The sequence below is a fragment of the Orcinus orca genome, chromosome 6, assembly GCF_937001465.1.
Source record: "Orcinus orca chromosome 6, mOrcOrc1.1, whole genome shotgun sequence".
NCBI lineage: Eukaryota > Metazoa > Chordata > Mammalia > Artiodactyla > Delphinidae > Orcinus > Orcinus orca.
Genome location: NC_064564.1, coordinates 14610138 through 14632621, shown reverse-complemented (window position 1 = coordinate 14632621; position 22484 = coordinate 14610138). Strand labels below are relative to the sequence as shown.

The 22484-nt window shown below is 35.3% G+C and overlaps 1 protein-coding gene across 6 annotated transcripts in view; it reads left to right on the top strand.

Moving 5' to 3' along the window:
* The window catches only part of HMBOX1 (homeobox containing 1), a 176637-nt gene that overhangs the window by 62478 nt on the left and 91675 nt on the right, over positions 1 to 22484 (top strand). For all 6 annotated transcript variants that reach the window (XM_012533333.3, XM_033429849.2, XM_012533332.3 and 3 more), the window contains exon 2: positions 21092 to 21171. In XM_012533333.3, coding sequence (XP_012388787.1) covers positions 21149 to 21171 — 23 coding nt within the window. In that variant the 5' untranslated portion in view covers positions 21092 to 21148. The remainder of the gene's footprint in view (positions 1 to 21091; positions 21172 to 22484) is intronic.

Sequence of the window (22484 nt, the reverse complement as noted above, 5' to 3'; positions counted from 1 at the left end):
CATTTATTGTTTGTAGATTTTTTTGATGAAGGCCATTCTGACTGGTGTGAGCTGATACCTCATTGTAGTTTTGATTTGCATTTCTTTAATAATTAGAGATGTTAAGCATCTTTTCATGTGCCTCTTGGCCATCGGTATGTCCTCTTTGGAGAAATGTCTATTTAGGTCTTCCGCCCATTTTTTGATTGGGTTGTTTTTTTGATATTGAGCTGCAAGAGCTGTTTGTAAATTTTGGAGGCTAATCCCTTGTCAGTCTCATTGTTTGCCAATATTTTCTCCCATTCTGTGGGTTGTCTTTTCATTTTGTTTACGGTTTCCTTTGCTGTGCAAGCCCCAGGTTTTTAAAGGCAGAAGTGTGAGAAAGTTGTGTTCTCCCTAGCTCAGGTGCAGAGCCTTTACTCATGACTTGAGATACATTTTTGTCTGTTTAGTCAGGCAATACATAATATGAGGCTCTAAAATAACTATAGTACACTATGGAAAATGTGAAAAATAAAAGAAACTTGTCCTTGGGGTGCTTAAGTATTATGAGTATTGGGGTAAAGCATAAGGGCTCCCTGAAATTTGTTTCACTTTAACTTTTACTTGTAAAACAATCTGCTTGTCCACCTTCTTATTTTGAATTATATATTAACATACCTCCTGAGATATGGGAGATAAAACACTTCTCTGCAATGGAAAACTATGAATTTCCTTATCCTCCTCCTTCTTCATCCTCCTTTCAGCACTCACCTTCTAGTAAATTGACAAGGGGATGCTTCAAAGCTAGTCATTTATAAAAGTAGTTGATGATGCTCTCTGATGTACAATTTAATCGATGCTGGGAATGTCCAAAAATAACATTTCTCTGCTAACCTGTTGATATTAGAAATTCTACCATTAACAATTCATGCTAAGTTTCCTCTTAAATTGGGTCATCCCTAGGCTGTTGATTTAATCCCAGTCTAAACTAACATAATATTTAGTAGTTTTAACAGCAATTTTCAACTATAGGTTCCTCTTTGATCTTGCCCCCCCAGTAGCCCCCTGTTCTCTATTTTCATGTTCTACTGTGTTATCCTTTGCTCATGCAACTCCAGCCACATCATCCTTGGTGCTGTTCTTTGAACGTGGTAGACAGCTTCTGCCTCAAGGTCTTGACCTTAAATGCCCTTTCTCCTGTATCTACATGGCTTGCTTCCTAACTTCATTCAAGTCTTTACTCTGATTTAACTTTCTCACTGAGTCTTTCTCTGAGCACCCTATTTAAAATCATAATCCTGAATTCTTTCCCAGGTTTATTTGTCTCTTTTGTATTTATCATGATCTGGATACTATATGTTTAACTCTTTTTTTTTTAATTTGCCTTTCACCACAAGAATGTAAGCTTTATTTGAAGACGGATTTTGTTCATTGCTGTATTTTCCATTTCCTAGCATATACTAGGTGCTCAGTAAATATTTGTTAAAAGCATAAATGAATGAATACAAAATCCTGCAGGATTGAGGCATAAAAAGGAGTGCCTATAGGGAAAGTGAATACCAAACAATTCTTAAGATGGTATTTCCCAAAATATGTTAAATTTTATTTCTCCCTCTACAGGAAATACTTGCCTAGGTCCAACTATGGAAAACTTCTGTTTGCACATTTTGTCATAATTCTGAACTCTTAAAAAAGCTTTCAAATGATATGCATTTAAATAGACCCTAAGTTTCTGAATGACTGACTGGAATTTTTGCTTTTATTTATTGGTAAATTAGTATAAGCAGTAACCTGGGCGTCAGGGTTCTTGGCTCCAATTTTCAGAATTTTTTTTTCTCTGTAAGCTGAGGTATTTGGAAAACATTGTTAACATCAGTTCTAGTTAAGATTTTATGAGTCACCTTGTTCTAGCTTAATGAAGTATCTTATTCCAATTCTATTATTTCACTTTTAAACATTGGAAAACTGCTGAGATAGGGGAAATGCAAAATGGGAAGGAAGATATTGGATCATCCAGAAACTTGCAAAATCACAAGTCATTGTTCTGGAAATTATCAGTGTATTCATACAATCTTCCTGCAAAAAAGATTAGAGGCTTCAAAGCCACATGAGTGTTTAAGCAATAGATCAAGGCATCTGGATTGGTTCTGTGAGTAAATTGTTATATTTTAACATCAAGATTTCCTAGATGTGTGCCAATAGGAATATTTTTTCTGTGTCTTTGTTTTAGTGCAGGGGATATTTGGATGGTAGTCACACAGGCTTTAAAATTTATTTATGATGATGATGGGTGACTCTGCCATTCAAATTGTTAAGTTTTCCTGTTGTAGTGAACTCTGGAGAACTATCATGGCTTAAGCAACATGGAGTTGTTAGACTCCTGAATTCTCAGTCCAGTATTTTTAACGCCCTCAGGGGCATCAACAGCCCTAACAGAGTTTGGTTTCAAGGAAACTGTGGATGTAAATTGTAAACTAATGACAGGATATCTCCTTGGGAACATTAGTATTACTTAGCCTGCTATCAAGAGCAAAGCTCATTTTTTTGTATCCTTAGCACTTGCATAGCATTTGGCTTATATGAGATACTTAATAAATGCTTATCAGTTGTCTTGGAAAATGTTCCAATTGCATTAATTTTTAATTTAGTAACAATCTTTTGGTGTTAATTTTAAGGATCAGGACTCTTAAGATTATTTTATTTGAATGAGACCTGAAAGTAGGCATTTTCTTTTATTTCTTCAGTAAGCAAAGATTTATTTACTGCTTACACCTGAGTAGGAGCTGGAACTATAGCAGTTGATAAGAAACAATCCCTACCCTTAAGAAGCTCACATTCTAGGAGACAGATTTGTATATGAATTATAATGTAATATAACAGAAACATATTTATGGTACCCTACTAGCAGAGGGTTTTGTAAAGGGTGTTTGCTGTCTTATCAAATAAGAGTCACTGAGACTGAGACTAGTAGAAAGGAAATGGGGAGGGAGGCATTTCATTTTGGTAGGGCTAGGAGAACTGCTTGGCTGGGGCAAGTGCTTACTAGGTGGGTGAGGAGTAGTACAGCACTTGTAGAGAGAAGACTACTTTGAGAATATTTATGAGTTGTTTTGACCAACATGTATTTGAGTTCCCTTGAAGTGGACATATCTTAAGGTGTTATCAGATTCCCCTTCAGTTTTGAAGAACAGATTAAATTAATTTCGTTAAGTATTCAGCTTGGAATGTTGATATGGGAAATAATAGGAGATATTTTGGGTGTCGGTATGCTCAAAATTGTCTTTATGCCTAGATATTATATGTTATACAAGAGATATGGCATTGCATTATTAGAGTTCTTTCTTGTCCTCTAAACCAGTAGTTTTCAAGTAGAATTACCTCAGAAACTGTTTAAAAATATTCTTGGACTTCCCTACTTGCAGTTATTTGGATTCAGTAGGTCCAGAGGTGGCTAGGGATTCTGTGTTTCTAAAAGACATCCATGTGATTTAGATACACAGCCCAGTTTGCGAATAACTGTTCTAAACTGACATGAGGAGAAAGTGATGCCTGCTGTCATATATTTGTACTGTAATTCAGTAAGAATGAAGTAGAGTCACGTAACAGTAACAATCCCATGAGAATAGAGAACCCTGACTTCCATAGCAGGGAATGCTAAATCATACAGTATAAACAAGTAGCGGCTCCATAATTGTGTTTTGAACTTAAATGAATCCAAAAATCTGAAATCACACCACAGAGTGTGCAACTACAACTGTAAGTAATAATGAAGCCACACAGGAAGTGGCATCTAAACCAAGTACTTTATGGTGTAAGGATGCTCATGGCTGGAGTCAGTACAGTTGAGGCCATATATAGAGGCAGAGATGGTGGCTCAGCCTCTGACTGTTCCCTAACATTTCACAGCATAGTTCAGTAGAGTTTACCAGTGACCTACTGTTAATAATAGGGAGATGTATATTTTTATTTTCAGGTTATATAATTATTTTAGAATGGAAAAACATAGGAAACACATTGAGGGTAACATCAAAACCACCACGTATCTTAAAAGTTATCAAAACCTATAATTCCTGTATTAGACTATCATAGTAAATTCTAGAGCATATGTGGTAGTCATGGCTCTTCTGATTAAGTGTGTTTATTGATAAGGCTTCAAGATCATTTAGCAGTGAAGTATAGTAGCCTAGAGATTCCTTTCCAGAAGCCAGAAAGAGTATGAATGTTCCACCCTCTTCCATCTGTTCATGAGTTAGTTCAATAATAAACAGTGCCTGTTATGTTCCAGATACTACTAAGGAGTAGATACAGATACTAGACAATAGTGACACAGATAATAGACAAATAAAATATATATCAAATAGTAATATTTGTTTACAAGAAAACAAAAAGCAAAAATGGAACTATTTTGCTTAAAAAAAAGAAAAAAAACCTTGAGTTTAGGGAGGGGAAGCCTGGGTAGAAGCCTGGATCAGTTCTGTCATTGATGTTTAATCACTGCTTCTTGAATGAATATGCAAAAGACTTTTTTGTCTACAAATTTAATTCACACCCAAAAATGACTTGGTGGTGGGAGAAAGTAATATAATTTTAGGTTCGGAACAAGAGAACTAATAGTTCCCTGTATCCTGCACCAGTTAGGCTCTCTGCAGGAGTCTTGCTGAATTTGGGAAGCCCCACTTTTTAAGAGAAGACAGGATAATGACAAATGAGTGAGGAAACCATGTCAAACTAGAATCATGACTGGGACTATTCAGCATGGAGACTCTTTGCAAAGATTTTACAGACATTTAAAAGCTGCCTTGTGGAAGAGAAAAGAAGAAATGTAGTCTTTATCGATTCAGTCAGCTGAGTGGCTTGAAGTTACAAGAAACAGTTTTAGAATCTCTTAAAGGAATATCTTTATCTGCAAAACTCTCCATTAAACTTCCCTGTCACTGGAAATGTAGGAAAAGCTACATGAGTATCTCTGTCTTTAAAAATTTGATAAGTAATATATGTAATAATGCTTTTGGAATAAAAATCTCCATGGTATATGACATACCTTTAGTTGTGAATCATACGAGTAAAACGTAATAGAAAACATCATTAATATCTTAATGGTATGTCTGTTGCCCAACTTGTTGCATGGTACTTATCACAATTAAACATTTGCTCCAGAGAAATGATAAAAAATTGTATCCCTAATCTTATATTTTGAAGAAAGACGAAGCCTAACATAAGTACTTCAGCTCCAGTTCTAATAAGAAAAAGGAAGTCCATTACCTGATTGACCTTGGGCAAGTAGTGTCTTGTCTTAATTACCTACCTCAGGGGATTGTGAGATAAAATGAGTTTGTATGTGTAAAGCACTTAACTAGTGAGTGTCCGGCCCAGGGTAGTATTGATGAAATAGTGGTAGTTGTTATTTAGTTAGTAGTTGTAATTTATAGTTAGTTTTAAGCTGGCTATCTAGAGGCATTATTTGAGAGATTGGTATTCTAATTTAGATGAGTTTTTAGTTCCTAATATCTGTGGTTCTGTTTTCCTCACATGTCACCAACCATTCGTTCTTCACTGAGAAACTCTCCATGTGCCCTTCAAATCACAGCTAAATGTGGTAATGCCTCACTTACCTGGCATTGTTCAAGGGAAAAGATGTTTGACACAAGTGAGACACCTGATTAACTTCCTAAAATGTAAGCTTTTCTTTTAACCATTTCAGTTTTTAAAAACAGATGTATCACATACTTACATGCCTTTTTAAAATGAACATCCTAAACATGACTTTAACTTTTTGTTGAGTCAGTATAATGTGTATGCATCTATTATTAAATAGTCATTTTCATTTGCTTTATTCTTTTCAGGTAGCTGTCATTGTTTTCTGTGGTAAAGCCTTTGTATACACTTTCAGTCACCTTCTAAGTTTCTATGTCTTATTTACTCTGGATTTTGAAACCAGATATTGAAACTTGCTAAGAATTGCATGTTAAAGTGGTAAGATATCTGGAATTTGCTTGAAAATATCCCTTGGAGCCAGGAAAGTAGGGAGGAGTTAATTATTCAAGCAGGGTGATTGGTATGTTACTCTGCCCTTGTACATGTTTACAAATTTTCATAATTAGAAGTTTTTAAAAACTACCATTTAAAAAAGAATTCTATGTTAGATATGTGTGTACTTAGTTCTTAATTTTTATCTTTGTAAGGATTTATAGGAAACTTAATAGTATTTATCTTTGGACAGAAGGACTGAGAGCTAAGGGGGGAGGGATGTTCACTTTTTATTTGTTCTGGTGGAGTTTTATGACCTTTTTTTACCTCCATATGTTTTGTGTGTGTGTGTGTGTGTGTGTGTGTGTGTGTTTAATGTGTATCTAGCCAGGAAGAAGTTTCACTTCCTTATCTGTAAATTCAAAGTACTAACAGTATCAGACTTATGGGATTGTAAGGCTTGTATATCTCTGTGTTTTTTTTTGTTTTTGTTTTTTTTTTTGCAGTACGTGGGCCTCTCATTGTTGTGGCCTCTCCCGTTGCGGAGCACAGGCTCCGGACTCACAGGCTCAGCGGCCATGGCTCACGGGCCCAGCCGCTCCAGGGCATGTAGGATCTTCCCGGACCGGGGCACGAACCCGTGTTCCCTGCATCAGCAGGCAGACTCTCAACCACTGCGCCACCAGGGAAGCCCTGTATCTCTGTATTTTAACACATTTTTTGTTTTACTTTAAATAGGTATTTTAGATGGATAACAATGCGTTCTGTGTGAGGTGCTAAAAGAGCAGTAGAAGGAGCTCTGTAATGGCTGTTTCAAACTTCTGAGAAGTCTTTTTTGATATCCATATCTGGGCTTAAGGGTCTCACTAATTGTCACTGGCACTGTCCCGTTACCTCTCCCTTTGATGGCGTAACTTGCTGCCTGTGCTGTTATAGCTAAGCTAACTCTTCACTGTCTTTTATGCTTTGCTTTCTTTAAATATTCTGCCCTTTCTGTGTTTACCATTACTGAATAAAACAGATACACGCACAATGTAAATTCAATTGTAAATCACCACTGACATACGGGATTCACAATTAAGCATTTCCTGAAGGTAGAAGTATAAATTGGTCCTCTTTAGGGAGGCAATTTGACAAAGTCTATCATAATTTAAAATATGTATGCCCTTTGTCATAACAAGGAATTCATCCTAAAGTTATACTTACATGTTCAAAGATGTATGAAGAAACTGAATGGTGTCTGAGTGGAAGAGAAAAAGGAGTTTGGGGTAGGAGGCAGACTTAACTTTTATTTTATGGCTTTTGAAATTCTTTTCCTTTACATTATGCAGTTTACTACTTTTTATATTAAAGAGAAAAACTAGGATAAAAAGAGCCTTCTTACCACCTGTGGGTAAGACAGAATTTACAGGTTCTTATTCCTAATGGATTTTCCAGATTATATTTTTTCTTCAAGGGACAGCAGTGCTGACAGTAGGCTTTTTCATTGCTCAGCCTGACGTTGTGTTGGATTTTGACAACCCTAACCTAATCATTTGATAATTGAGTCCATTTCTGATAGTAGGAATTTTTATAATTTCATTGCATAAATGTGTATCTATATCTATTGCATTTATCCTTCCTGACCAGTATTCCCTACATATTCCCCCATCCTTAACCCCACCTCCATTACCTGTTGACCACCTATTTTTTCTCCATGCTCATGTACTTTATGTGTGTGTGTATGTATGTATATCAATAAACACACTGACATGAGACACACACAGAAGAAGATATTTTTTTTGGTTGTAGTTTTTCTTTTCAAACCTCATCATACTCATTTGATTGCATTTTCCTTTTTTTTAAATTTAACGCTACAGTGTGCAAATCCCACTAAGTCACCTGATACAACTCTAATTTACTGTTTTTAGGGATTGCATTGTGTTAATTGATCAAAGTATATTGTGGTTTATTCAGCCATTCCTGTATTGATTGAAACAACTCTGTTTATAGTGACAAGAAATTGGAAAATAAGTGACAATAAATATCTTTGTGTATACTATGTGTGATTACTTTTGTTTCTATGTGATAGATTCCCAGGAGTAGGACGACTAGGTTAAAGGTGTAAGTACTTTAAATTTTAATATATGTTGCAAGATTTCTTTCCAAAAGGACTTTTCACTTAGACCAGTGAAATATGACAGTACCCTTTGAGGAGATATTATCAATCTTTTAAATTTGTGCCAAAGTGATATCTCTTTGTTAAACTAATTGTTATTTCCCTGACTTTTCTAGTAAGTTTGAGTGTTTTTATAAACTTAACAACTTGGATCTGCTTTTTCTCTACATGTCAAATATTTTTTCTGATTTAATTCCTTAGTTTGTTTATGATTTTTTCATAATAGGAAATTTTAAACTCTTTATGTCTGTCTTAAGTTTCTGTTCTTTGTTAAGAATGCTTAGAAGACAGGTCACCTTCTAAATTTTGTTGTAGAATGTATTTCTGTGATTTATTTTTTACATTTGTCTTTACTGCACCTGGAATTTAATTTTTTATGTATATAATGTAAGATAAAGATCTGATGTTTTTTGCTAGATGATAAGTTTTGTGAGGATTATTTTAAAAAATAATTTATCCTATCTTGTTGAAATGAAATTTAACCTTTGGCTTGTACATTTTCTTATATGTGCTGGAATTATTATTTAAGTTCTTTATTCTGTTCCACTCATCTGTGTGTCTGTTCCTATGCCAGTACTGTACTGATTTGATTAGTGTCTTTTGAATATATTCTGAAACCTGACCAGTGAAGTCCACTTCTGGTTTTCTCCTTTTGTTTAATTTTCTTGGTGGTTCTTGGACTTCCTGCATTATAATTTTAAGGTCCTATTTCTAAATTAAAAAAAATATTCTGGGCTTTTTTCTCAAGACAGTTATTTATAAATATTGGGAAAATGTTACTACTGTGAATGAAATATTTTCCCATTTTTCTAGGTGTCTCCTTCTAAACTAGAGAAAAATTTTTAAATTAATTTTAAGTGTTGTATCATATTTCTCCCTAATCTATTTTTTACTAACTTCAGCTTTCTTTTACTAGAATAACTTACATATTTTAAGTATTCCATCCAATCATTATCAAAAAGATATATATATTTCTCTTTCATTCTGATATTTATGCCAGTTAATTCATTTTTATGTCTTACTGGTTTCCTATATCTTCAAATCAGTGTTGAATTATAAAGGGTTCAGTGGGCTTCCTGCTCTAATTTCTAATTTTATTAATTTGATTTATTGACTGAGCAATAACATTCATATGGTTAAAATAATAAAGTTTTCTGGGAACAATCTCCTTCCCATCCCTTCCCTAATCTGTCCAGTTCCCACCCTGTACTCAAAGTAACCACCATTATTGGATCTCTTCCACAAATCATCAAATTTACATATAGAAGCAAGTTCTTTATATATATAAAAACACACACATGTATAATATATTCAATATATATATTTATTGTGTGTGCATACAGTCTTAATTTTATTTGAAATGGTTTTAGTGTTTTGCTACTTAGGACACTTGCAATTGTTCTTCTTTCCAAAAATGCTTAATTTTTTAGTATTCTTTTCCATAGAGCTTTTATTACAAGTGGCTGCTGAATTTTACCAAATGCCTTGTTAGCATCCATTGATAAAATCTTGTGATTTTTTTCTCCTTAATTTGTTGATATATTGAATTGTTTGATTCCTAAAAATGAACCATTCTTGCATTCCTGCAGTAAATTATGATAGTATATTATTTTTGATATGTGGCTAGACTCTATTGTCTGATTTGATTCTTTTCTCTTTAGAATTTTTACGTTTAACTTCTAAGTGAAATTGGTTTATGGTGTTTTGTGTGCTACATACTATTAGATTTGGTACTGTTATTCTGACTTTATAAAATGAAACATTTTCGGTATTTTTCTATGGTTTAATATTATTAGAACTATGTTTATTTTAAGATTAAGAATCTGCTGGGAACCCAGCAGGTCTCAATGTCTTTGTCTATAGTAGATTTCTTTTTTTTTTTTAATTTAATTAAATTTTTTTTTTTACACAGCAGGTTCTTATTAGTCATCAATTTTATACACATCAGTGTATACATGTCAATCCCAATCACCCAATTCAGCACACCACCATCCCCATCCCCCTGCGGCTTTCCCCCTTTGGTGTCCATACGTTTGTTCTCTACATCTATGTCTCAACTTCTGCCCTGCAAACCGGTTCACCTGTACCATTTTCTAGGTTCCACATACATGCGTTAATATACGATATTTGTTTTTCTCTTTCTGACTTACTTCATTCTGTATGACAGTCTCTAGATCCATCCATGTCTCAGAAGATGACTCAATTTCATTCCTTTTTATGGCTGAGTAATATTCCATTGTATATATGTACCACAACTTCTTTATCCATTCGTCTGGAGATGGGCATTTAGGTTGCTTCCATGACCTGACTATTGTAAATAGTGCTGCAGTGAACATTGGGGTGCATGTGTCTTTTTGAATTATGGTTTTCTCTGGGTATATGCCCAGTAGTGGGATTGCTGGATCATATGGTAATTCTATTTTTAGTTTTCTAAGGAACCTCCATACAGTTCTGCATAGTGGCTGTATCAATTTACATTCCCACCAACCGTGCAAGAGGGTTCCCTTTTCTCCACACCCTCTCCAGCATTTGTTGTTTGTAGATTTTCTGATGATGCCCATTCTAACTGGTGTGAGGTGATACCTTACTGTAGTTTTGATTTGCATTTCTCTAATAATTAATGATGTTGAGCAGCTTTTCATGTGCTTCTTGGCCATCTGTATGTCTTCTTTGGAGAAATGTCTATTTAGGTCTTCTGCCCATTTTTGGATTGGGTTGTTTGTTTCTTTAATATTGAGCTGCATGAGCTGCTTGTAAATTTTGGAGATTAATCCTTCGTCCATTGATTCGTTTGCAAATATTTTCTCCCATTCTGAGGGTTGTTTTTTCGTCTTGTTTATGGTTTCCTTTGCTGTGCAAAAGCTTTTAAGTTTCATTAGGTTCCATTTGTTTATTTTTGTTTTTATTTCCATTACTCTAGGAGGTGGATCAAAAAAGATCTTGCTGTGATTTATGTCAAAGAGTGTTCTTCCTATGTTTTCCTCTAAGAGTTTTATAGTGTCCGGTCTTACATTTAGCTCTTGAATCCATTTTGAGTTTATTTTTGTGTATGCTGTTAGGGAGTGTTCTAATTTCATTCTTTTACATGTAGCTGTCCAGTTTTCCCAGCACCACTTATTGAAGAGACTGTCTTTTCTCCATTGTATATCCTTGCCTCCTTTGTAATAGATTAGTTGACCATAGGTGTGTGCGTTTATCTCTGGGCTTTCTATTTTGTTCCATTGATCTATGTTTCTGTTTTTGTGCCAGTACCATATTGTCTTGATTACTGTAGCTTTGTAGTATAGTCTGAAGTCAGGGAGCCTGATTCCTCCAGCTCCATTTTTTTCCCTCAAGACTGCTTTGGGTACTCGGGGTCTTTTGTGTCTCTATACAAATTTTAAGATTTTTTGTTCTAGTTCTGTAAAAAATGCCATTGGTAATTTGATAGGGATTGCATTGAATCTGTAGATTGCTTTGGGGAGTATAGTCATTTTCACAATATTAATTCTTCCAATCCAAGAACATGGTATATCTCTCCATCTGTTGGTATCATCTTTAATTTCTTTCATCAGTGTCTTATAGTTTTCTACATACAGGTCTTTTGTCTTCCTAGGTAGGTTTATTCCTAGGTATTTTATTCTTTATGTTGCAGTGGTAAATGGGAGTTTCCTTAATTTCTTTTTCAGATTTTTCATTATTAGTGTATAGGAATGCAAGAGATTTCTGTGCATTAATTTTGTATCCTGCAACTTTACCAAATTCATTGATTAGCTCTAGTAGTTGTCTGGTGGCATCTTTAGGATTCTGTATGTATAGTATCATGTCATCTGCAAACAGTGACAGTTTTACTTCTTCTTTTCCAATTTGTTTTCCTTTTATTTCTTTTTCTTCTCTGATTACCGTGGCTAGGACTTCCAAAACTATGTTGAATAATAGTGGTGAGAGTGAACATCCTTGTCTTGTTCCTGATCTTAGAGGAAATGCTTTCAGTTTTTCACCATTGACAATGATGTTTGCTGTGGGTTTGTCGTATATGGCCTTTATTATGTTGAGGTCGGTTCCCTCTATGCCCACTTTCTGGAGAGTTTTTATCATAAATGGGTGTTGAATTTTGTCAAAAGCTTTTTCTGCATCTATTGAGATGATCATATGGTTTTTCTCATTTAATTTGTTAATATGGTGTATCACATTGATTTGCGCATATTGAAGAATCCTTGCATCCCTGGGATAAATCCCACTTGATCATGGTGTATGATCCTTTTAATGTGTTGTTGGAGTCTGTTTGCTAGTATTTTGTTGAGGATTTTTGCATCTATATTCATCAGTGATATTGGTCTGTAATTTTCTTTTTTTGTAGTATGTTTGTCTGGTTTTGGTATCAGGGTGATGGTGGCCTCATAGAATGAGTTTGGGAGTGTCCCTTCCTCTGCAAGTTTTGGAAGAGTTTGAGAAGGATGAGTGTTAGCTCTTCTCTAAATGTTTGATAGAATTCACCTGTGAAGCCATCTGGTTCTGGACTTTTGTTTGTTGGAAGATTTTTAATCACAGTTTCAATTTCATTACTTGTGATTGGTCTGTTCATATTTTCTATTTCTTCCTGGTTCAGTCTTGGGAGGTTATACGTTTCTAAGAATTTGTCCATTTCTTCCAGGTTGTCCATTTTATTGGCATAGAGTTGCTTGTAGTAGTCTCCTAGGATGCTTTGTATTTCTGCTGTGTCTGTTGTAACTTCTCCTTTTTTATTTCCAATTTTGTTGATTTGAGTCCTCTCCCTCTTTTTCTTGGTGAGTCTGGCTAATGGTTTATCAATTTTGTTTATCTTCTCAAAGAACCAGCTTTTAGTTTTATTGATCTTTGCTATTATTTTCTTTGTTTCTATTTCATTTATTTCTGCTCTGGTCTTTATGATTTCTGTCCTTCTGCTAACTTTGGGTTTTGTTTGTTCTTCTTTCTCTAGTTCCTTTAGGTGTAAGGTTAGATTGTTTGAGATTTTTCTTGTTTCTTGAGGTAGGCTTGTATAGCTATAAACTTCCCTCGTAGAACTGCTTTTGCTGCATCCCATAAATGTTGGATCGTTGTGTTTTCATTGTCATTTGTCTCTAGGTATTTTGTGATTTCCCTTTGATTTCTTCAGTGATCTCTTGGTTATTTAGTAACGTATTGTTTAGCCTCCATGTGTTTCTGTTTTTTACGTTTTTTTCCCTGTAATTCATTTCTAATCTCATAGCGTTGTGGTCAGAAAAGATGCTTGATATGATTTCAGTTTTCTTAAATTTACTGAGGCTTGATTTGTGACCCAAGATGTGATCTGTCCTGGAGAATGTTCTGTGCGCACTTGAGAAGAAAGTGTAATCTGCTGTTTTTGGATGGAATGTCCTATAAATATCAATTAAATCTATCTGGTCTATTGTGTCATTTAAAGCTTCTGTTTCCTTATTTATTTTCATTTTGGATGATCTGTCCATTGGTGTAAGTGAGGTGTTAAAGTCCCCCACTATTATTGTGTTACTGTCGATTTCCTTTTTTATAGCTGTTAGTGGTTGCCTTATGTACTGAGGTGCTCCTATGTTGGGTGCATATATATTTATAATGGTTATATCTTCTTTTTGGATTGATCTCTTGATCATTATGTAGTGTCCGTTCTTGTCTCTTGTAACATTCTTTATTTTAAAGTCTATTTTATCTCATACGAGTATTGCTACTCCAGCTTTCTTTTGATTTCCATTTGCATGGTATATCTTTTTCCATCCCCTCACTTTCAGTCTGTATATGTCGCTAGGTGTGTAGTGGGTCTCTTGTAGACAGCATATATATGGGTCTTGTTTTTGTATCCATTCAGCAAGCCTGTGTCTTTTGGTTGGAGCATTTAATTCATTCACGTTTAAGGTAATTATTGATATGTATGTTCCTATGACCATTTTCTTAATTGTTTTGGGTTTGTTTTTGTAGGTCCTTCTCTTGTGTTTCCCACTTAAAGAAGTTCCTTTAGCATTTCTTGTAGAGCTGGTTTGTTGGTGCTGAATTCTCTTAGCTTTTGCTTGTCTGTAAAGCTTTTGATTTCTCCATCGAATCTGAATGAGATCCTTGCTGGGTAGAGTAATCTTGGTTGTAGGTTCTTCCCTTTCATCACTTTAAGTATATCATGCCCCTCCCTTCTGGCTTGTAGAGTTTCTGCTGAGAAATCAGCTGTTAACCTTATGGGAGTTCCCTTGTATGTTATTTGTCGTTTTTCCTTTGCTGCCTTCGATAATTTTTCTTTGTCTTTAATTTTTGCCAGTTTGATTACTGTGTGTCTCAGTGTGTTTCTCCTTGCATTTATCCTGTATGGGACTCGCTGTGCTTCCTGGACTTGGGTAGCTATTTCCTTTCCCATGTTAGGGAAGTTTTTGACTATAATCTCTTCAAATATTTTCTCTGGTCCTTTCTCTCTCTCTTCTCCTTCTGGGACGCCTATAATGTGAATGTTTTTGCATTTAATGTTGTCCCAGAGGTCTCTTAGGCTGTCTTCATTTCTTTTCATTCTTTTTTCTTTATTCTGTTCCGCAGCAGTGAACTCTACCATTCTGTGTTCCAGGTCATTTACCTGTTCTTCTGCCTCAGTTATTCTGCTATTGATTCCTTCTAGTGTAGTTTTCATTTCAGTTATTGTATTGTTCATCTCTGTTGTGTGTTCTTTAATTCTTCTAGGTCTTTGTCGAACATTTCTTGCATCTTCTCGATCTTTGCCTCCATTCTTTTTCCGAGGTCCTGGATCATCTTCACTCTCATTATTCTGAATTCTTTTTCTGGACGGTTGCCTATCTCTACTTCATTTAGTTGTTTTTCTGGGGCTTTATCTTGTTGCTTCATGTGGTACATAGCCCTCTGCCTTTTCATCTTGTCTATCTTTCTGTGAATGTGGTTTTTGTTCCACAGGCTGCAGGATTGTAGTTCTTGCTTCTGCTGTCTGCCCTCTGGTGGATTAGGCTATGTAAGAGGCTTGAGCAAGTTTCCTGATGGGAGGGACTGATGGTGGGTAGATCTGGGTGTTGCTCTGGTGTGCAGAGCTCAGTAAAACTTTAATCTGCTTCACTGTTGATGGGTGGGGCTCAGTTCCCTCCCTGTTGGTTGTTTGGCCTGAGGCAACCCCACACTGGAGCCTACCTGGGCTCTTTGGTGGGGCTAATGACAGACTCTGGGAGGGCTCACGCCAAGGAGTACTTTCCAGAATTTCTGCTGTCAGTGTCCTTGTCCCCACAGCGAGCCACAGCCACCCCCCACCTCTGCAGGAGACCCTCCAACACTAGCAGTTAGGTCTGGTTCAGCTTCCCCTGGGGACACTGCTCCTTTCCCTGGGTCCCGATGCGCACACTACTTTGTGTGTGCCCTCCAAGAGTGGAGTCTCTGTTTCCCCCAGTCCTGTCGATGTCCTGTAGTGAAATACTACTAGGCTTCAAAGTCTGGTTCTCTAGCAATTCCTCCTCCCGTTGCCGGACCCCCAGGTCGGGAAGCCTGACGTGGGGCTCAGAACCTTCACTCCTCCAGTTGGTGGACTTCTGTGGTATGTGTTCTCCAGACTGTGAGTCACCCACCCAGCAGTTATGGGATTTGATTTTACTGTGATTGCACCCCTCCTACCGTCTCGTTGTGGCTTCTCCTTTGTCTTTGGATGTGGGGTATCTTTTTTGGTGAGTTCCAGTGTCTTCCTGTCGATGATTGTCCAGGAGCTAGTTGTGATTCTCATGTTCTCACAAGAGGGAGTGAGAGCACATCCTTCTACTCTGCCATCTTAGTTCCTCCTCCTTCAGTAGATTTTTAATTACCTTTAATTCGTGCTATTTGGTTCTACTCAGTTCATTTCTCTTGGGTCAATTTTGATATTTTCTGTCTTACTGGGAAAACATTTTTCTCTTCGGTTTTCAAATGAATTGCCAAGAAATTGCATTTGTATTTTCTTAGCTTTGTCTTATTTTCTTTTCTTTCTTTTTTTTTTTTTTTGCGGTACGCGGGCCTCTCACTGTTGTGGTCTCTCCCGTTGTGGAGCACAGGCTCCGGACACGCAGGCTCAGCGGCCGTGGCTCACAGGCCCAGCCGCTCCATGGCATGTGGGATCTTCCCGGACCGGGGCACGAATCTGTGTCCCCTGCATCGGCAGGTGGACTCTCAACCACTGTGCCACCAGGGAAGCCCTGTCTTATTTTCTTAATTCTCTCCTATACTTATGATTTCTCTTTTCATTTTGACTATCGTGAGTTTTCCCTCTCACTCTTTTTTTTTTCACCCCCTTATTAGACTTATTAGATTCTTTAATCATGTTTCAGAGAGCTAGCTTTTGGACTTATTTATGCTTTCTATAACTTCTTTACTTTATATTAATGTCAAATAGTATCTCTTAGTTCTTTCTTCCTAGTTCATTTTGATACAGTTTGTATTTTTTCTAATTTCTTATTTACTGGGTTTCCCCCCCGCCTCTGCCTTTTAAAAATATTAAAAGCTATTAAGACCATAAATTTACTTCTGAATACAAATTTTGCTAGGTCACCTGGGTTTTTATTATGATTATTAAATCATAGCTATTTTATGTTGTAGCTTACTATGTAGATCATAATTTCTCTTTTGATTTCTTCTTTGATCCAAAGATTATCTAGGTCATCTCGTCATTTATAACAAAATATTTTTGGTACCTTTTCCTAAATTTTCTATATTACGTATCTCTGAAATTAGTTTATTGTTAATATAATTTCTGTTTTTTGTTTTTTGGAACTATATTTGTCTCTTCTACAAGGTATACTGAAATAACTCAGTATATTTGTATCTTTTTTTCTTTGCTTTTTAAAAATTTTTGAATTTTATTTTATTTATTTTTTATACAGCAGGTCCTTATTAGTCATCAATTTTATACACATCAGTGAGTGTATTTGTATCTTTAAAAATAAAATTATTAAAGCTCTAATAAGTTTTGCTTTATTACCTGCTGTGTTATTTGGTATATACAACTTTATAACTCATATTGGTCATAAACTGTATATTTTACAATTGTATAATCTTTATCCTACTCGATACTTTTTTTACCTCAAATTTATTTAATTAATTTATGTATTTGGCTGCGTTGGGTCCTCATTGCTGCTCATGGGCTTTCTGTAGTTGCAGCAAGCAGGGGCTACTCTTTGTTTCCGTGTACAGGCTTCTCACTGCAGTGGCTTCTGTTGTTGCGGAGCACAGGCTCTAGGCGCGCAGGCTCAGTAGGTGTGGCTCGCGGGCTCTAGAGTGCAGGCTTAGTAGTTGTGGCACACGGGCTTAGTTGCTCCGTGGCATGTGGGATCTTCCCAGACCAGGGCTCGAACCCGTGTCCCCTGAATTGGCAGGTGGATTCCTACCCACTGCGCCACCAGGGAAGTCCCCACTCAATACTTTTGACCTTGAAATTATACCTCGATTGATACATGTTTCTCTGCATTTTTTGCAGAGAACAAAATAAATTAAAACAAAATACTATTTTCCCCAAAAAGATGCGCATTTTTCTCCCAGGTGTCTTCTTGACCATGAAAAGATGAGACCTTTAGAGTACTTTTATTTTCTGCCTCTCTTCTGTTTTCCCCTCGTTCTCTTCTTTCAGATCTTGGGAGTACTTTTACTTCTGCCTCCCTCCATCTACCCTGCCTACAACTCTTTTATTTTGAATAGATTGTTTAGTACATCTTGAATAGATATCTATTAAAATTTCTTTGGGGATAAAGTCCTTTGTTTCAAGAGTCCTTATTTATCATGTAAGTTATACATTCTTAGATATTCGGTTATTATCTAAATGTATATTACATGATATAAACTGAAAGATTCGTTGCTTATATTACCCTTTCTCATCATCTTCCCTGTTACCATGTCTCTATTCTGGTTTATTTTTTCTTATTTAGAACCCTTTCTCAATTATTTTTCTCAGTTGGGATAACTGAGAAAATACACTCTCTCAATTCTTGCATATTTGCAATTTTTTTCATGTATCAAAGTGTAAGTTTTGTTGGTATGGAATTCTTTTCTCCTTGTCCCCTGTGAATGTTATTCAACTCTTTCTTTCTCTTTTTTTAAAGTATAACAGATTAGAAGTCCAATGAGGAGCTGATTTTTTATCTTTTATAACTTACTTGCTTTTTATAGCTGGGTGCTTAAATATGATTCAGCATCCTTGAACTTTTATCCCTGATACCTTTTAATGTACATTTTCTTTTATTATAATACTCTACTTTTTGCAGTAATAAAATATAATATAAAATTTACCATTTTAACCATTTTTAAGCATACAGTTCAGTGACATTAAGCACAGTAAACATTGTTGTACAACCATCACTGTCATCCATCTCTAGAACTTTTTCATCTTCCCAAACTGAAACTTTGTACCATTAAACAGTAACTCCCCCTTCCACAGCCCCATTCAAGCACCATTCTACTTTCTATTTGAATTTGATGACTCTAAATACCTCTTAAAAGTGGAATTATACAGTATTTGACCTTTTGTGACTGTCTTGTTTCACTTAGTGTAATGCCTTCAGGGTTCATCCATGTTACTATGTCAGAATTTCCTTGTTTTTTAAGGCTGAATAATATTCCCTTATATGTTATGTGTGTACCACATTTTGTTTAGCCATTCAACCATCGATGGACATTTGAGTTTGTTTCCACCTTTTGGCTTTTGTGAATATGCTGCTATAAACTTGGGTGTACAAATATATTTTCGAGTCCCTGCTTTCACTTCTTCTGGGTATACACCCAGAAGTAGAATTGCGGATCTTATGGTAATCTGTGTTTAATTGTTTTGAGGAACTGCCATACTATTGTATTTTCCATAGTGGCACCACCATTACACATTTTCATCGGCAGCACACAAAGCTTTTATTTTATCCACATCTGTGCCAATCCTTGTTATTTTCTGTTTCTTGATTATAGCCATTCTAATGGGTGTGATTTTAATATACATTTTTAATCTGTCAGTTTAAAAAAAATCTGTCTCTTATGCTAGGAGGGCTCTGTGACGTTGAACCTGAGAGTAGAGAACTCATAGCACCATGCTTGCTTGGTCTTCTGTTCTTAGAATATTTTATTTTTATAGAATATTTTTAGCCCATTTATATCTGAAATATAAATGACATGAATTCAGTGATTTGCAGTTATACAGCTCTGTATCAGTGTCTTAATCTCAGTTTCCTCATCTGTGAAATGAGGGTCTTTGGTGATTTACTTCCTAGATTGTCTGATTCAGCTGTAGCATCATTCGCATTCTTACAGAATAAAGGTCAGAATTACTGCAAGGCATTTACCAGCCCTCCATAGATAGTGGAAGTCCTCCCTTTCTACCTGTCTTCTCATACATACATGTTAAAGGCCAACAACACAGGTCTACTTATTCCCTAATCATCCTTCATAATCTCTTTTAATTGTTCCTTCTCCCTGATTCTTTCCTCCACTGATTCTAACCTCCCTTCACACTTTGGTTTGGTGGAAGTCTTATTCTAAACTTCAGATAACAGCTGAGATCTCACTTGAAGAAGTCTTCCCAGTTCTCTGTGACCTAAATTAATTTCTAAATTGTTATTCTCATAGACCTTGAATTTTTAGACTTATCACATTATGCCTTTTATTAGAAGGATGTGTGTGTGTGTGATTTTTATTTGACCCTTCCCCATAGTTTAATAAGGTTCTACACTGCTGGGACCATACCTTACTCATATTATGACCTTGTGCCTATGTCAGGGCAAGTAAATACTTAGTATATTTTAACTGCATTTGAGCAAGAGTGGAAAAAACGTGTATTGACCAGTAATCAGTTTTGTGGCTTGGTGTTGCTATTTTGTCTAGAAAATGTAATCAACAATATTTTCAGTAGATTTTCTTTGTATTTTATATCTACCTTTTAGGACCAGTGTTTCTTAAGTCAGCAATAAAATTAACTACAGCAGGAACTTCATTAAAGCTACAATTTAGGATATGAAATATGAAAGATTTCTAACTTTACCCTGTACATTTCACATATATCATTAGTCACTGTTAGACACTTTGGTCTTGCTTTATATAATTCAGTGCTGAATGTGTATTTTAATGAGAGAGTTTTTGACATCAACATTTTTAACTTTGGTCTAATTTATAATATTAACTTTGAGTTCATGGAAATAGCTGCCTCTATAGATTATGGTTTGAAACTGCTAATAAGTTCAGTCAGTAATACATGATCTTTAGCTCCTAAACTGTGAATGGTAGATTTCACTTTTTGTTCAGATCTATGTCTGAATTGAAAGGGGTCACAGTGTCTGAATGCTGAATAAAGCAGTAGAATGCTAATCAGAAGATAGAAGTACTAGACTCACTCCATTATTAACTTACACTCTGTTCAGGAATCGACATGGGTATTGGTGTCTTTTTTAAACTGGTATTAATAGTCTCTGCTACTTGATAGTTTGTGAAGTGCTTCATCACCACCATTTAAAAAATGTTTTAAATTCTTGTAGCGTTTTGAAGTAGTTATCTATTATCCCTGTTTTATAGATGCGGAGATTGAGACTTAGAGAAATTCAGTCACTGAAGATTTGGCTAGCAGTAAAATAAGTAATAGACTTGGAACTAGACCCCATGATTTACCCCACAGTTAAGACTGTTAGCTGCAATCATGCTGTGGTGTGGTTTTTTGTTTATAGGATTCTACATAAATGCATTGATGTTATTATCAACAAGTTATCTTGAATGTCACTACAGTGTGTGTATATGTATATATTCCATTGCATGTTTAAATCTGTTTCCCTCAGTGGTGTCTGGTAACAGATTAAGCTTCAGGGGTATGATTTTCATTACTTTTTCCAAGTGAATGATTTTGAAAGCTATCAAAAGCATTTTTCTATTTTTAAAATTTTCCTTCAAACCAATGTTTCCTTTCAGAATTACAAAATAATTTTAAAATCATGAGTATCTGATGTTAACTGTTAATCCTTAAGTATATAATTAAAATTTTTGTTCAATACTTGATTAAAAACTATTTCTGAATTTTCTGTCTTTATTCCACAGAATGATAAATAACGCTGATCATCTCTAGAAAAGATATTGATTCACCTCATGTAAAGTATGCTCAGTTCCTTTCCAGTGGTGTAAGTATCTAATTCTTCTCTTAATTTTCATCCTCTCAATTGTTTTAATAAAATTTAAAAATCATTATGATTATGATCCACAAATGACAGCAGGCGTTTGTAGAGTTGAAAGAATTTTTTCATAGTTATGTGGTAAGGAATGAATTTTCAAATCTATCAACTTTTTCTTTTACCATTTCTGTTTCAAGTTTGAAGTCTAACATTAATTTTCAATTGAACATAAAATTACATATAATTTTAAACTGCTTAATAGCCTAGAAATTTGTGAAACAGATGGCTGGTATTAAATACCTGTGACAAGCAGAATATTGGAAGAATGCTACCTTAATGCTGCCTTTTGTATGCAAACTACTAAACACCTTAGCCATTTTCTTTACCTACTGGGGATGATAATGTAGTTAAGTCTATTAGCTAATGTAGCTGGTAGACTTTCTTTGGAGTCTGGCAAAAAATACAAATTGGATGGTGGTATTATGTAGAGAGTTTTTTTTGTGCTAGGACATGAGCTGTAACCACTAGTTCATATTAAATAGGCCTCTGAATAAAAGTATTCTAGAGTAGATAAAGTATCTATTAGCTCATTAAGTACATCTTTAGAGTCTAGTGCAGAGTGTCTTTAGCGTAAGCATTTTCTAAAATTTGGGTCAACCAATATTTCAATTAAATTCCTTCTGTTTTGGTTGACAGTTCTATAATCCAGTAAGTAGACATTAAGATAGATTTTCCTTGTTATTTAGGTTTTTTGTTAAACTTTTTTCTTCTCTCATTGGCTTTGTCATATATCTAAAAGTCTCAGGAATAGGCCAGGTGGTGTGAACTGTAGCCTGAGTTGCTGCTAAGTAGCTGTGTCCTTGGGAAAGGGAAGGCACTGTGTTTGCTTTGGGCCTGAGTTTCCCTTTTTTAAAAAATACAATTTATTTGTTAATGGCTATTTTCTATAGCCATTAGAATGTAATTAAGCATCATGAGGCCAGGAATTTTTGCCTAATTTGTTCCTTGTTGCATCCTCTCTGCCTTGTACGTGGTCTGACACACAGGGGTCACTCAATAAGTGTTAGTTGAATGATTTTTGTCTAAATGGTCTCCTGTTCTCTGATTGCACACCTAATTTATATCTCCCTCTGTAAACTTGCATGTTTTTATCAACACTAGGATTTTATTTTCCCAAATGTGTATAAGGTGGCTGTAATTTAAAAATCTCAACCTTAGTGGTAATTTAAAAATAGCTATTAAAGTATGATTGTAAATTGAATATAATCTTATTTTTCTCAAAATCTTTTTATTATGAAAAGAACATTTTTATACTATTATCT